This window comes from Mustela erminea, chromosome 5 (genome assembly GCF_009829155.1).
Source record: "Mustela erminea isolate mMusErm1 chromosome 5, mMusErm1.Pri, whole genome shotgun sequence".
Taxonomy (NCBI): domain Eukaryota; kingdom Metazoa; phylum Chordata; class Mammalia; order Carnivora; family Mustelidae; genus Mustela; species Mustela erminea.
The window spans coordinates 131,072,032-131,089,678 of NC_045618.1; the positions used below are offsets into that span (position 1 = coordinate 131,072,032).

Genomic DNA, 17,647 nt, shown 5'->3' on the forward strand with positions numbered 1-17,647 from the left:
ATCTGATTCCAGTCTATCCCTGAGTTGCCATACATTAAAAGCAACATACTTTCTTTGAGCTTTACTATCCTCATCTGTATAACGGATGCACTGCTTATCTTACCTATTTTATAGGACTGTTATGGGGCTAAATTACATACTGCTTTCAGTTTATAATTCCAGTTTCTCTTCTGTAAAACTTCTATTTATCTCAAAAGGTGGTTGTGAGGATCAAACTCGGATACAATACACAAAAATACCTCACTTTCTGTTTTCCAGCTTTCTTTGGACTTCTCCCAGAATAATCCTTCCCCCAAAATTCAGAACTAAATATATCTTAAGACCAGAGCTCTGAATGGTAATTTCAAAAGAACTTACAAAGAAGTCTAACTTTGGGCAAATTGTTTAACTCTTATTTGTAAGTAACAGATCTGGACTAGGTAATCACCGCAGGCCTTCTTCTGCCTTTCGATCCTCTGACACAAACACGATCAGTACCGTGGCTTCCTGTCTTTCACATACCACCTTAATCACTTTGTACCTGCCCACCATCTGCACTATATTTACTCCATATTTTCTTCATACCAATTATTTTTACTCAACCTTTACTATTTCTATGGAATGACAGACTGATAGAATGATATTTTTTCTAATACATATTATGACTTAAAGTAATAATCGTATGTCCACACACCATCTAAAATCCTAAGTACACACCAGTTAGGTATACTCTAACTCTATGCTCTAGTTCATTCTGAAATAGTAACTTCAAGACGAAGGTTCCAAGTCTAAGCTGTACATCAATTTAATAAGCCCTAAAGAGTCTAACACAAAACAAAAACCAGTGAGCAACAGGAAACCTGATATTTTCACCTATCGGTCTTCACCTGTTTTCTACCTAATTGAGATAAAGCAACCTCCACCCGCAGAAAAATCGAAAGCTTCAAATATTAAAGGAACATACAGTTGCAGCAGCTCTTTCTGCCCATGGGTCCTGTCCCTGTGCTTTAATAAACCACCATTTCGCACCAAAGACATCTTAAGAATTCTTTTTTGGTTGTCGGCTCGGGACTGCACCCCGCTGACCCTCAATTATATTCTAAAATTTCATCATTCAGCGCCTGAACGTGGGGCTTTGAGTCTTTACATTTGGACGCTGAGCTTCAGTGCAAAATTGGTGAGTACTTTCTCTCCTTCCTTTACTCTCATTTCAGGGGCTTTTCAGGGAGTGTGGTCTTATTGGAACACTTGCATGTCGATTGCTCAGGCCGTAATCCTCTAGCCCGTGGCTGCTCTATAGAGAGAGAAAGCCTGCCTTTTGGCTGGAAGTTAGTGTCCTGACCAGAATGGTAATAAGACCAGAAACTTGATGCACTCTTTTTATTCCTTTTCTTTCTTTTAAAAAAAAAAAAAAAAAAAAAAAAAAGGAACATACTGTTAGCCATAGTCAGTAATTTTTAAATTATGACCCCTTATAAAGGCCTACATTTGCCAAAGGCCCTCTCCAAGGATAGCCAGAGAAGAGACTAAGAGACTAAGTGGGCAAGGTCCCAAGGCCTTGACCCCACTTCACTCCCAGCAGCCCTCCCTCCTTCTGTTTCTTATGTTCAGGTCTCATCGCTATACTTCTCAGAGTAGGATGCTGGTGCTGAACTAAATCATAGACAAACGAGGTTCACTCTAATTTCTTACTACAAAGTTCAAAACCAAAATAAAAACGATCCCTATGAAATATGCATTACAAGTAATAAACAGAAAAACACAGTTGAAACTAAAAAGGGGAATTAGCTACAGTTCTTATCAGTGAGTATCAGATAATCTTAAACAGTCCTCTTAAAAAAAAATCAGAACATAGGGAACAGGGACCTTACCTCATGTGCACAAGCAGAAATGTGAGGAAAATCAGAAGCCAATGCTTTATTCTTTCTAAAGAAAAGGAAATCAAATGATAAAATAAAGATGACAAAGAAAAGCGATCTTACCTGATTTCGTTCTCTTTTCCCAGCTGACGGTAACCAGAAACTAAAGAGAGGGAGAGAACAACAGGAAAGAAAACAATAAAAGAAGCAGTTGGAAATTACAGAAGAGCGGAAAAAAAGATGCTGGGGTAACCAAGTGAAGATGAAGAAAGAACTGGGGAAAAGGAGGAACTAGAGGCTAAAAGGAAAGGAATGGTAAATGTATACAAACTTCTTTTGTAAAAAAAAAAAATAATAATAACTTCAAAAGAAAAAGCCTTGTAATGAAATGCAAACCACTGTACTCTCTAAAAACAAACCCGAGATTACAGTGTGACACCAACAGACTCTTAGCTGTGTGGTGACAACAGGATCCCCCAAATTCAACAAGAACATAAAACAAACTCATATCTTGCCTATTTTGTAAATGACAAATTTGGCCAGGCTAATGAGTATAAGATCACAAGTAGATACCAACCATGAAGCGTATAGGGGACATCAAACAGCCAATCATGTTAGGGGACAAGGCTGTCACAAGAAAGGTGGGGGGAATAATTCCTAGAAGAACACAAGTGATAAGTTTCTTATCACCCATGGGTCTCTTTTGACTTGGGGGGTGGGAGGTGGGATCTGACTGCAAAGGCAAGGGAAACAAAAATAAAATAAATGGGACATCGGGGCGCCTGGGTGGCTCAGTGGGTTAAGCCGTTGCCTTCGGCTCAGGTCATTATCTCAGGGTCTTGGGATCGAGTCCCACATCGGGCTCTCTGCTCAGCAGGCAGCCTGCTTCCCTCCTTCTCTCTGCCTGCCTCTCTTGTCTACTTGTTATCTCTCTCTGTCAAATAAATAAATAAAATCCTTAAAAAAAAAAAAAAAAGAACTGGGTGGGAGGTTGGGTGAGCCTGGTGGTAGGTATTGTGGAGGGCACGTATTGCATGGAGCACTGGGTGTGGTGCATAAACAATAAATTCTGGAACACTGAAAAGAAATTTTAAAAATAAATAAAAATTTAAAAAATACATATATATATATAAAGAACTCATGTAACTCAACAACAACAAAAACCCAAACAATCCAATTAAAAAATGGGCAGAGGGCATGGAAGACATTTCCCCAAAGCATACAAGCCCACAGGCACATGAAAAGATGCCCAATACCACTAATTATCAGAGAAATGAAAATCAAAACCACAATGAAATATCACCTCACACCTGTCAGAATAGCTATTAACAAAACAAGATATAACAAGTGTTGGTGAAGACATGAAGAAAAGGGAATCTTAGTACACTGTTGGTGGGAATGCAAACTGGTGCAGCCACTCTGGAAAACAGTATGGGAATTCCTTGAAAAACTAAAAACAGATCTATCATATGATCCAGCTATACCACGTCTGGATATTTATCCAAGGAATATGAAAACACCAACTTGAAAAGATACATACACCTCTACGTTCACTGAAGCATTACTCAAAATAGCCAAGATGTGGAAACAACCTAAGATTCCATCAATGGATAAAGAACATGTGGTGTATACATCATACACATACACACAACAGATACTACTCCATCATAAAACAGAAGGGATCTTGCCATTTGTGACATGAATGAACCATGAGGGATTAGTTTAAATGAGTAACTCAGAGAGAGAAGACAACTACCGTATGACATCATTTATATGAGGAATCTAAACAAAAACAGTAACAACAAATAAATGAAAGAATAAAACAAAACAAAACTCATAGATACAGAGAATGGATTGGTTGTTCCCCGAGGAAAAGGGGATGACAGGCGGGTGAAAGGGCTCCATTTCAAGCTGATGTATGCTACCTAGATTTACGGTGATGATCACTTTGTAGCGGATACAAATACTGAATTACGATGTTGTACACCTGAAACTTACTTAATGTTATACATCAATCAATCAATATAAATAAATAAATAGGAACAGCACAACTGGAGGCTACTTTTATAATGCAGCATCTATATACACAAACAGCAAAGAAATAAAAACTAGTCTAGAAAGGAAAAAAAAAATCACTGTCTTGAGTTTAGGGCATTAGCCATGTTAACTGTTGTAAAGTACACATCTTGAAGATCCTCTCATTCAGCTCTAAAGTCAGATTTCTAGATTCCTTTCAAAAAACTTCCCTCTGCCTCCTACTCCAACGAATGGGCTAGGATAATGAGTAAATTATAGAAGCACTTACTCCTTCTGCCGAGGGTCACTAATGATGTGGCCTATTCTCTCAGTACTTATGCTGGTCTCCTGCAAAGGCAAGGAAGACAAGAGTGTCATCTAACCACAGAAACAAATAAAGTATGATCTGTCATCAAGTTCACACTTTCCCATAACTGTGCCAGCAACCTCAAAGGCACATGTCAAGTGTCAATCTTAAAATCCAATAGCAAGTTTATTTCTTTTTATGGAAATTTATCTTAAAAGTGTTATGCTTTCTAGACTTATTTTTCTCTAGTGTTCCCAAAAAGTCACTATAAACCTTGTTAACTATAGATAGCATTTCAATAGTAAGTTATTAAAGTATACAGAAATAGAAACAATTTTTAAAAAATCCAACAGCAGCTGATTTTTAATGGGCTGCACACCAAGTTCCCCAGTGCAGACACAGCCCCTTCATAATGGGAAATTCACCCCATCCTCACTGGGAACACCTAAAATCTGCCGACTAAATGTACAAGTATTAAAGGAATTTTGCTAACTTACAAAAACTGTTACCCTGTCTTGTCTGTTAAGCATCATCTCTTAAAGTAAAACAGAAATTTGTACAAACTGGTTCTTAAATTTAGGGTTCTTAAGACTGTAATATGAAATCTTATCCATAATACCACCAGAAACTAATCATCTCCAAAAAACTGAAAAATGGCACAAGGCACTCACCACCCTTCACTTCACTTGAATATATTTACAATGACAGGACCTGGGGAAGCACACCGATAGCACACGAGTAGGAGGCATGCACACACGAGTTAAGGGCTAAGATGAGAGCGTGTAAGTCACGGGCATGAATGTCGAGTACGTGAAGTCTGTTACTCAAACACATTTGTTACTGGGCAAATATGATCAGTATTCATTTATGTGTGTGGATTAGCCTAGAATATTAGGGTATACATTTTCGCAGTACTGACCATAGGAAAATTAATTTGAAGTCAGATTCTGGGCGGGAATGGAGCTAAACGAAAAGGTTTCCCAGACTGTATTCTTCACATTCTTCATCCCTTATGCACATGCCTCCTGGTCACAGACACAGCCATAGTAGTGGGGCCAAGGGAAAGGATGGGTGAAAAATGAGCTATTTGTTACTGCAGAAAAATTATTAACTTAAAGTGCCGTAATGTTTAAATTTACAGTTTATTACTGTGTAAATTACAAGCAGTACTTTGCGTAATTAGCAGCTCGCTGGCAGGGAGCTGTGAATGAAACTCATTATTTATGATTACAATTTAGAGAAAGAGAAGAGAGGTGGGGGAGGGGAGAGAAGGGGGGCAGAACATTGACCTCTGCTAGAAATGACAAATATCCCTTTAAGGTGATGAAGATGAATTAAACAAGTAAATATTATCCCATTCATTTGAAATTCTTAGAGGCATATCCAATAGGCCCTAGAATTTCCTTCCAGGCAAGCTAAGGGGAGCCTTCAAGACAAACTGATTTACTTCCATGGAAGTGGAAGGCTCTTATTTTATAAGAGCTGAAACAAAGTAAGGTAGATAGGTAGAACATTATCTTTCAAGCCCAACTGATAAAGGAAAAAATAAAACCATCTCTCTGTTCCCTACTCCCAACCTCCAGCCTGCCTCTACCTATTAGCTGTCCTGTTAACTAAGAATAAGCTCTCAGAACAGTGAAAGCAGCATTTTAATGTCTGTGAAATCAATGAGCCAAAAGAAGAAGGTATCATTCTTTCAATAATCAAATGTCTTCCAATTAAGAGATTTGAAATTGAATTTAAAGATTAAAAATATCTGAGTTTGGGGCGCCTGGGTGGCTCAGTGGGTTAAAGTCTCTGCTTTCAGCTCAGGTCATGATTCTAGGGTCCTGGGATCAAGCCCCGCATCAGGCTTTCTGCTCAGCGGAGAGCCTGCCTCCTCCACTCTCTCTCTCTGCCTGCCTCTCTGCCTACTTGTGATCTCTGTCAAATAAATAAATAAAATCTTTAAAAAAACAAAAATCTGAGTTCACCTGGAAATAAATAGCTTTTTACATAGCAAAAATTTCAGAAAACGGTTCCCTAATTCAACTATAAAACACCTGAGGGTAGCCAGGCTGTGGCTGTGATCACTATGTACCTGGCCTGGCACAGAGCCTGCACATAGTAGGCATTCTAAATGTTTATGCAATGAATGTTTATGCATTAATGTTCTGAAATGCCTCTCACTCTCTTGCCCTTTGCTCACGACCATCCTCTCTAGGTATGAGCTCCAGTCTTCACCTACCTTGAATCTCAAAGCTACAGTAAAAAATTAATTAAAATCGTTTTTATGGGTACCTGGGTGAGTCAGACAATTAAGTGTCTGCCTTTGGCTCAGGTCGTGATCCCATAATGCTTGGACAGGACGGTTCCCTGTTCAGTGGGAGTCTGCTTATCCCCTTCCCTTTACCCCTCCCCCTACCTAGGTGCTCTCTCTCTAATTAATAAATACTTCTTAAAAAAATAATAACTTTCTAAGTTTTAAACTAGAAAAGATAAAAGAGAAACACAGCTGGGTTCAATTCTCTCTTCTGCCACATCTTTCTGGGGAATATCAGACATTACCTAGTTTCTCTGAACCCAAGTTTTCCTCATCTGCTAAGTGGTTCGGAACATCACCTATATGGTTGTTAAGAGGATTAAATGAATTGAGTGCCCAGTACAGTCCCCAGCAAAGGGGGAACTGAATAAATGGTAGATATTCCTCCCATGTGGCCAAGGAGAAGCTTTTGAAATCTGGTAACAGGTTTTCTTTCAGTTTTGGGGTTTTTTGTTTGTTTGTTTGTTTGTTTTTTTAATGAATTCTGGAATAAAAGACCAAAGTTAGGACAGAAGAAGCATTTATGAATTCAGGAGGAGTTATAAAGAAGCCAAGAGTATTTTAACTTCTACAATAATAATATAAGATTAATCAAAAGAATAGAAGAAACTAGAGCAGGCCTACAGATTACAGACAAACTGTCATAATAGTATTTGCTTTGTCAAAACTTCTATATGAGTTAAGCTTCATCTTTTATGTGTGTATCCATTTATATCCTATGTTAAGGTTCACTCTTGTGAACTTGAAGAACATCTCAATTGGCTTAATTTACTCCAGGGAGTTCTGCAGCACCTAGGATTATTGAAAACAGTACACAAATCCCATAGGAAATACTGTCCTCCCAGTCTCCCAGTGAGCCCAGTAGACATAGAGAGCGGTCACCTTCCCAACAAGCCTTCTTCGGCCCTTTCTGAGGCATCGAGCTGCAGCTCCAGGCAGACGATTCAAGCGGGCATGGTACCCTAAAAAAAAGAAGAAAGCCCTCAGAAACAGAATGCAGAAGATTCATTACCAATGATATGCTTCTAGATCACCAAAGGCCTTCATCCCCAGGACCTTACTAGAATGACCCTTAAACTAGTATCATTAGTCTATATGCCAAGGATTTATAATTCTTATGTCTTTGCAGTATGATCTTAGGTGTGTCTTTAACTCTGACCTAGGGATCCTCACCTAGAAAGGAGGGATAATCACTCACTCAGTCCTAGCATACAGGGCTGATGGGAAGACTCAATTAAATAACACAGGGAAGGTATTTTATAAATTGAAAACAGTACACAAATAAAAGTTGTTATTAATAATTTCTAATAATAAATTAAATCCTAGTTATTATCTCAAAAACACTGAAGTCATAAAATAATAGTAAAAATAGCCTGTATAAGTGTATAGCCATTTATACATTTATATACAAAAAATATACATAATATACATAAATATGTTTAGCCATTTTTCTAATTGCTGTATGTGTTCTATACATAAAAAACACAACTAGAAAAATCCACACCCAAGTCTTATTGATGACACTGTCTCTGGGTATAGAATAATGGGCCATTTTAAGGTGTCCTTCCTGTTCTCATTTGTGTGCATTTTAAGTGGTCCATAAAGAATTTTCAGAAATGGTCACTGAAATGTTTGACGCAAGTTATTAAGGCAGCAACATGCGCCTCAGCCAGGCAATAATCTCTACCAAGAGCCAAATGTTTTCAGAAGGACTTTCAATCACGTAAATTCATCCTTAGAAAACGCTATAGGAGTTTATAGCTCTGAGCATAATTCTGATCACCAAAAGATGCCCAACAAATACTTGATCACTGACTGATTACTGATTACTGGGCACCCCAGAATCATCAGTTTATAGAGCTAAAAAGCTCTGAAACAGTCTTCTCAAAGCCACAATTATTTTAAGTGCCAACTCCCATCTCCCAAGGCAATGAAGTGACTGTCAGAGTCACAGAGCTAGAAGACAGTACCTGCGGGTTAAATTAGCACCCCGTTCCTTCCTCCTGTCCTAGGCTCTTTCCACTCTACCTTGCTACATCATAACTAAAGGAAAAGCAAAAGGAAAGGATGTATTTGTGTTTAAGTCCACAATAATAGAATAAAATCAAATTATTTAAGGAAATATTTTAAAATCATCCAATCAAAAAAATGTCATTATACCTTGTATGTGAATGTTCTTACTGAAATCTGTTCTCTTCCAAGATCCAATACTTCAGGCTCCCACTGAGCACTCCATAGCCCATCGGTTTCACAGCAGGTAAGCAGCAGTGACACGCTGCTAGGCTTCCTAAATCTGGCACAAATGGCAATAGCAAGCTGAAGGAATGCCCTGCTAATAGATATCCCAAGAGTCTCCATGGGTTGATTTAGGTTTGAATGGAGAACCTCAAGCTTTGAGACTCACCCTTGAATCTTCTAGGAAAATCCCTGGACTAGCTCCAAATTTCAGAGAGTTAATGCATACTTAGAGGGATGAGTATACTGGCCATGGGATGATTCTCCCCAAAGAGAACCATAAAAGTTGCGAAGTATATTTTGGTCTCCTCAGAACTTACCTCTTTGAGCTGGTCGAGAAGGTAAAAGGAATGTGGAATCGGAAAGTTTATCCAGTCCAGAATCCATTCTTTCTACTTCAGGGCAATGATCAGGAGCCCACTTTGGCAGAAGATTAGGGACAGTGAATCCTGGGACACATTCTCCCTCATAGAACCAATCGCTCTGCTCATCATCTCCTAAAATAAAGAAATCATATCATAAGCTGGAATTTTAATATGCTCTATGGAAAACTAAATGAGAAAATGATTTCTCAGAGCAATGGATTTGATTATACTTTTTAAATAAAGTCAAAGTACAAAAAAATTTGTTTTGATCTTTCTTCTTGATCTATATTATGATGAAAACTAGAGTATCAAACTAGTTTCACAAAAATGTCATACTGTGTTATACTGGACTTCTTTTTAGAGTAAAAAACTAATAAAGCTACCATTTACTAAACCCTTACCACCTATGAGGGTCCATGCTAAAAATCTCTAAGTATGTTATCTCTTCTAAACCCTACACTAATTCCAACTTATAAATGAGGCAACTAAAGCCCAGAGAAGGCAAGACCAAGTTAGTGAATGATGAAGGCAAGATCTGAACCCGAAGTCTAACTCCAAAGCCTTTAACACAAAAATAAGTTGCCTCTTATGTAGCATTCTGTGGTATAAATGGGCCTGGGGGTTCAAAGCCCAAAAATGTCTTTCAATTCAAAACTAGCTATTCCTCAGGATGTTTTATTTGCATTTGTTATAACGGGTGAATAAAAAATGCATACCCATACCTCAATTCCTACATTAATGGGACAGAAAAATCATCTTGACACTAGCAACCCAAGCAACCAGGAAAAAACTAACCACAGGAAGAAGCAATATAATCCCTTAAGGCTTGTCATGAAGTTATACCATTCACCCAAGGCCAGACTCTTCACCAATGACAAAATCAAGGTGAGACCATAGAGTCAGACTCTTGGTTCAAACCTTTTTCTACTGGCTAGGATGACAGCTTCTCAGTTTGTAACAGAACTTGCTCCCACCCACAAAAAGTAGTAAGACAGATAACTTCAGGTCTGCCACTCCATACTCCTTTCAAAACAGCAAGGATGAAGGAATTACTACAAGAACATCTAAATAATTCACAGCGCATTCATTCTCTAATGTATGCCAGATCCCAGGGAAAGCTGGTCAGGCCATGGTTAGGGCATGAAGTATCAGATTCATGAGCCTCTAACAGGATAATGGTAACTCTTAACCCACCTTGAAGATCTCTAAAAGGAAAAAGGAAAACGTCCATTAAAAAGTTACTCGAAGTGTTCCCTTATAAAAACACACCACCAACAACTACTTCTCTAGACCAGTGGTTCTCAAACTTCAATTGCATCAAAGGAAGCAGAAAGGGTTGTCAGAACACAGGCTGCTGGGCCCTACTCCCAAAGTTTCTGATTCTGGTCCAGAAAGGATCAAAAATTGAATTTCTAACCAGTTCCCTAGTGATGCAAAGCTGACTTCAGTACCACATTTTGAGAATCACTACTTTGAAAGCATCTCACCAAGCCTTGTACATAAGATGAATTACAGATAGGCTTTAGAATTAACAATGAGGGGCACCTGGGTGGCTCCATTGTTAAGTGACTGCTTTTGGCTCAAGTCATCATCCCAGGATCCAGGGATCCAGCCCTGCACTGGGTTCCCTGCTCAGTGAGAAGCCTGCTTCTCTCTCTCCCACTCCCCCTGCTTGTGTTCCCTCTCTCGCTGTCTCTCTCTCTCTGTCAAATAAATAGAATCTTAAAAAAAAAAAAAAAAAAAAAAAAGGAATTAACAATGATTAGTTTCTCTGCACGTCAATATATTAATTCCTTTCTTATTCACAAGCATTCCTTAGGCCATTTATTAAAACAGTATAGTTAGTTAGACCATACTTCCTGAAGACAAATGATATCCCATAAGGGCATTTTTTTGTTGTTGTTCTTAAGCATTCACTCAAGATTTTTGACAATATAAAAAGGGACTCACTGAACTGGAGAAAACCTTGTGAAGTCATCTAGACCAGTAGTCGCCAACCCTGGGCTCACCAGGATGCATGACGCAGCAGCTCCCCCAAAAGACTACTGCCAGAGAATAAGGAAGAAGCTGATGGGTCAGACTCCAGACTTCCTACTCCTCCTGCTTTTTCCAAAATAGGTTTAGCTGTTTCATCATCTGAGGTTCTATGTCTAATTCTGTTTGAGGGAGAAAAAGGAGAATTTTCCCCTTATCTGGCTTTTCCAGTAACTAATTATTAAGAGCTTACTATATGCCAGGCAATATGTTACCCACTGTAGCTCCAAATAGTAAAAAAAAAAAAAATTCCTACCTTGGAAGACTTCAGTGGAAAAGATACACATCTACAAATAATAACATCATGGTAAGTGATAACAAAGCAGTAAGTACAGGCAAAGACTAGGGGTTCCAGAAGAGGAGACCTGCACTGAGTATCAGAATCTTCAGGAAATGCACACACATTTAAATGGGATAATCGAGGGGTGCCTGGGTGGCTCAGTGGGTTAAAGCCTCTGCCTTCGGCTCAGGTCGTGCTCCCAGGGTCCTGGGATCGATCCCCACATCGGGCTCTCTGCTCAGTGGGGAGCCTGCTTCCTCCTCTCTCTCTCTGCCTGCCTCTCTGCCTACCTGTGATCTCTCTGTGTCAAATAAATAAATACAATCTTTAAAATAAATAAATAAATGGGATAATCGAGACTTTAATGAAGTGACTATTTACGAAAGTGTATACAGTATTAAGAGGAACCAATAAGAGACAGTGAAGCACCTGGGAGCCAGCACAGTGGGGAAACTTTACCCTTCCTAAACCTGCAGCAGCAAGGAGAAAGAATGGTTATCAGAGACCAGAGAGAAAACTGAGGTTGTAGGAGACTGCCCAACAGAAAGGGAGCCAGGGAAAACTACAATCCAACTCAGTAGATTGCATTATTTTTGCCAACTCTTCACTACCTCCCTATGATAATACATCCGTGCCTTTTGCCCTTTATCATGGAATTCCAGAGCCTTCCCCTTGAGGCAGAGCATACTTCCTCATCCCACTGATAACTGGTTTGTCAAGTAACAAGCTTTAGGTAGTAGAACATTAAAAGATGTGACCCGGGGCGCCTGGGTGGCTCAGTGGGTTAAAGCCTCCGCCTTCGGCTCAGGTCGTGATCTCAGAGTCCTGGGATTGAGCCCCACATTGGGCTCTCTGCTCAGTTGCACAGTAGGGAGCCTGCTTCCCCCTCTCACTCTGCCTGACTCTCTGCCTACCTGTGATCTCTCTGTGTCAAATAAATAAATAAAATCTTTAAAAAAATTAAAAAAATAAATAAAAGATGTGACCCAAGCACAAGCTTTAAATATATATGTATGCTCTGGTTTGGTCACCTAGCATTCACGTTTTCCAGCATGAGAAGTCCATGCCACACACAGCCTCCAGCAGAAAGGTCCCAGGATAAGATACACTGAGTAGATACAAATATAGTTTAAATCCTGGAGACCAGCTGAGCTCAAGTTGGGCCAGCTGAAGCACAGCCAACCCTTAGCCCCACAGCAAGAAATAAATGCGGTACACCACCAAAATTCTGGGGCTGTTAAACACTACTATCGAGATAAAAACTTGCCTAATACACTCAATCATCCGCCTCCTTCCCTCCCTCCATTCCTCTGCCAATGGCTCCTATTGCCCAAACCCTGTAAGAAAATGAGAGCAGAAAGCCCCACCGATGCAGTCCATAAATATGCCCTGGAGGGAGAAAAGGAAAACTGTGTCTCAGTGGATGAGAGCAACAATTCAAGAAAAGGTAAGGGATTCCTGGCAAAGACATCAGCGTAAACAAAGACATGGAAGCACGAAATAAACAGCTTTGTGCTGAGAACTCCCAAGCATCTAAGTACCATCAGAACCCGTGAAGTTGAAACAGAGAGGAAAGCTGGGGCTCTAGAATATCCTAAAATCTTCCATCAGAAACCAAGGATTCCTTACCAGTAGAAAGGTTTTCCAAAGGCCCAACACATAACCTGTCATAAAAAGGTCCACACTTTCTTAAATTTCTGGATAATTATATATCATAATCTTCAAGAGACAAATTGTGAGTGGTGCCTGGGTGTCTCGGTTGGTTAAATATCCACCTTCCACTCAGGTCCTGATCCCCGGGGTCTGGGATGGAGCTCTGCATCAAGCTCCCTGCTCAGGGGGGAGCCTGCTTCTTCCCTTCCTCCCCGCTCGTGGCTCCTACTCTCTCTCGCTATCTCTGTCTCTCCTTCAAATAAATAAATAAATAAAATCTTTTAAAAAGAGAGACATTATACTTCACTGAGCAGTATAAGAGCAAATAAAAAGCAGCATTTGTAATTCTGAATAGTATGCACTAATTCACTCATGGAAAGACAACCAGACTTCCTGGTATGAAACAAAAGAATCAAGACCTGAGCCGCACCCCAGCTGGGAGTACACACACATAGCCTCTAATGACACATGGCTCCCTCAGAACCAGAAAGAAAGAGACAAGTACTCCCAACAACCTCGATTATAGTAGGAAGCTCAGCAACTCCAACCACACCCATGACTCTCGAGGCACGAGTGAGATACCCGCCCTCATGATGTCTCTCCAAAATCAGAACTTGGATCCTGAGAGTTAGAGTCCCAGGATTCCTTCAGTTACTAGGGAGCCTATCTGGAACAACCCGGACATGTAGCCATTGTGCTTCTGTTTTCAATCACTTAAAGAAAAATCACTGGATCTCAGAGCTAAAAGGGACTTTAGACATCTACGAATCCCTTATTTAGATTAACAGAAACACAATCCAAAGGAGCTACATGAAATTATCACTGGTACACAATTAGCGTGGTCCTAAGCAAATGCAGAGGATAAAACACAGTTTCAAATTACTGTGTAGGCTGTAAAGATAAGGGACTGGTAATTAACATACACCAGCCTTATTCACAGTGTTCTATGCTAAACTTCAGGAGTTTTAACATTAGAAAGAAGATGTGTTTTATAAAATATTCATCTAGAACACTATGTTCATTTATAAATGAGGTTATAAAAATAAATTCTTTTATAAAAATAAGAATGTCTTAATATCCAATAAAAGAATACAACACAGAAGGATATTTTTTGGTTCTAATAAAATTAGCAACTTCCCAGAGTCCCATCCTTGACACTATATTCCTCTAATTAATGAATTCTCAAAGTCTGAACTACCTGCATAAAAATCACTGCAGGTACTTAAGAAAAATTCAGATTCTAGGGGCCAACTCCAGACCTATTTGATTTCTAGGAACTCAGGAATTTTAACAGGTGGCCTTCAAATGCTCTAAAGTTTGAGAACCACTGCCATAGACAACCACCATACTCTCAGTGAGTCATTCATCTAATCATTACAATCTCCCCAGAAATACTGAACCAACATCCCAAAGCTAGGATCCAGGTTACCTTGCCGTCCTTCATCGTTGGTAAAGAGCCCTGTGTCACTGCTGCTACACACACTGCTGGTTTCACTGGAAAAAAAGAGTCAAACATAATAGAACACATCAGCTCCTGTGAAAAAGAAAGCAGTGCCCATTCTGGTTGTCAAATCTAACATCCCAAGTTTCCGTGATTTTACTCCAGTTCATTAGCCAATCACAAATGTAAATTTCACAATTAAGCCACAGAAGAGAGCTTATTTTCCTGTAAAACAAATAAAAGGAAAACACTGTAACTTTTGCTTATTATTTCAAAGTACTTTATAAACATCTAAAGTCATTTTGTTAGGTTAGCATTAGAAAGTTATGTATTATGGTTCATAGACGTAATCTCAACCTGGCTAGGTATATATAAACAATACAAAGCTATCAACCCATTTTGTTTATAAATCCTGTCAACTATCAGTTTCAAATGAAGCTATCCAACTTTAAGACATCTAACATCTATCATATTTTTTCCGCATTTACACAGCAACTAACAAAAATCCATGAACAAGAAGAAAGTCAGTATGACCAAAGGTATGTTTTCGGGTTTAATGGGTACAACAAAACTCATTTTCAAAACAGAAGGTTAAAAATAAACATACAGGGGCACATGGGTGGCTCAGTCGTTAAGCTGTTGCCTTTGGCTCAGGTCATGATCCCAGAGTCCTAGGATGGAGCCCTGCACTGGGCTCCCTGCTCTGTGGGAAGCCTGCTTCTCCCTCTCCCACTCCCTCTGCTTATGTTCCCTCTCTTGCTGTGTCTCTCTGTCAAATAAATAAATAAAATCTTTTTAAAAATAAAAATATAAATATAAAAACAAACTCCATTTGAACCCACTTAAATAAAACTTTTACCCTATAGAATTCTGTACAATTGGTTTCCTTTCCTGAGCCATCACTAACAACTGATTCTTGCCCCTTCTGATGCCGCATTTCTTTTGCCTAATCATCATTAAATCTGATCGATCTGGTTCAAGAAAAATTACTCTATTCTTTACATTACGAGCTATTTTCTTGAGTGGGAGTGTTTCCTTCCAAGCTAGCCCATTTTTTTCACCTACTCTACAAGATGGAAGAAACCAAAGCAAGGAAGAAACATTCTCATCATATGGCATAAGGAACAGGCTTGGCAAAATCCCAGTCTACATTTCTGGATCAAAAATCTGAAAATATTCTGTATTTTGCAACATTTCCAAATATCTTGCCAACACTAAATCCTTAAAATCCTGATTAAGTAGCAATGCTTTCCTCACTTGTTTATCTCTGAATAGATCCAAGAAATTTGCTGTAGCAAGAGCCAATAAAACATACTCAATTTCTTTAAAGGCTCTTTCATTTTATTTTCTTCTGTACTTGTAAGTGGGAACTTTCTCAGGTGTCATTCCAAGAAATGGCTCACAAAACTATATGACTGGATTCTGATGGATTTAGAATCTTCAAAGAGCTCTGTAGTTAAAACCAGAAGATATGCCCTCTGAGTTCTGTACTCTTCCTACTTCTGAGTTCAAGGAACTGTGCCTGCTGAACGTAATGGTGTTATTTTTGTGCTTCTAGCAAATTCCTAAGAGTATCAGTGGTCCAATTCCCTTGAGTCCTACTCACATTCTCTCATATTACTACTTTTTTATCCTCATCTGGCCTCAAAGATAAAGCAAATTTGACATTTTTTAACTCCTCTTGAGAGTAGGGTTTAAAAAGCACGTTAGGCCATGGAACAGATACTCTAGCCCACCATCATGTCATATACTTTACTAGTCAGCAGTATCACTAACCAAGATTTAGGGACCAGCAAACAGCTTGCCACCTATTTTTGCATAAGCTGTGAGCTAAGAATGATTTTTAGAGTTTAAATGATTGGGGATTAAAAAAAATTAAAAATCATTTTGTGACATGTGGGAATGATATGAAATTCAAATTTCAGTGTCCATAAATAAAGTTTTATTGGAACACAACCACAGTTATTCATTTACATATCATAGATGGCTGTTTTCACACTACAACTACAAAGTTCAGTAGCTCCAACACAGAACATATCACACACAAATCCCTAAAATATTTACTATCTGGCTCTCTACAGAGAAAGTTTGCTGATCCCTGCTCTACACATATTACAAATTCTACTCTTGAGTATTTAGAATTAAAAAATTAAAACCATTTTTCTTGATCACAAAATCTATCAATTCTTTTCCCCATTCATTTCTAGCCACCTATATGTCCTACAAGATAAGATTTCCTTGATCCTTTTTTGCATGGATTCCACTCTCTTGTTACCCTAAACAAAGGGACAAGCTCAAAGAAATCTGCTTGATCGAGAAAGGTGCTAGTAACCTAAAGCCTTTCTGTCGACTGCACATTTCCTATTTTTGTCAACAGCATTTAAGAAGACTCACTGTTTTTGAAAAAGCCTGGACTAACCTTGTCTAAGCTTTCCCACTTATAGTTAATTAGAGGAAAGGCAATGATGTCACAGAAATATCACCAGAATTTTAAGACTATGATCAAGGGAGACGGGTATTTTCTTCATAAAGAAAATAATTTGTCATGAAGAATGCTTATTACACAAAAGAATCACCAGTCTACTGGTATCGGGAAATGACTACTTCACAAATAGCATCTGCCAATTCTATTTATTCTCTCAGAAGGACTTGCATTGTGGAAATTTAATTATATGTAAGGAACTCTTAGCGTAATTTAATGAAAACAAACGTCGAAACTTTGTGGTATGTCTGCACATAAACATTACGATACAGCAAGCAAAAATGTAGTGTTAGCCAAAAAGCAGAAGCAAGTATTTGCCCTTCCAAGTTACAGGCCAACGCTGTCCAGTCCTGCAGACTTTATTCACTTCTGGCTCAGAGATATGATTTCTTTGGAAAAAAATAAGATTCATGGGACTTTAATGACAATCTGGTCAACTATAAAATGTTAAGTTAGCTAATTAAGCATAATGTTTAATATTTTATTAAAACTAAGCTCCCTTCTTTCAATAAACACAAGTTTCTTTTTGCACCTTTGTAGTTCACAAGGTCAAAAAATAAAAGATGTCAGGATCCTACATTTTCCTATTCCAAAACCTTCAAATTTGTAACTTTTTTGCTATGAGCATTTTTACTAGGCAAGAAAAAAAAAAAGCTCTGCTCCTCATTTTATAAGAAAAAAGTATGATCCTACC

At 38.7% G+C, this 17,647-nt stretch overlaps 1 protein-coding gene across 5 annotated transcripts in view; it reads right to left on the reverse strand.

Moving 5' to 3' along the window:
• GPATCH2L (G-patch domain containing 2 like) overlaps positions 1-17,647 on the reverse strand; it is a 54,433-nt gene that overhangs the window by 22,059 nt on the left and 14,727 nt on the right. For 3 of the 5 annotated variants that reach the window (XM_032344867.1, XM_032344865.1, XM_032344866.1), the window contains exons 3-7: positions 14,460-14,524; positions 9,019-9,195; positions 7,346-7,425; positions 4,144-4,202; positions 1,851-1,905 (exon numbers count right to left, since the gene is read on the reverse strand). In XM_032344867.1, coding sequence (XP_032200758.1) covers positions 1,851-1,905; positions 4,144-4,202; positions 7,346-7,425; positions 9,019-9,195; positions 14,460-14,524 — 436 coding nt within the window. Of the gene's footprint in view, positions 1-1,850; positions 1,906-1,961; positions 2,002-4,143; positions 4,203-7,345; positions 7,426-9,018; positions 9,196-14,459; positions 14,525-17,647 lie in introns of all 5 variants that reach the window. The other 2 variants (XM_032344870.1, XM_032344869.1) reach the window with 1 other exon arrangement.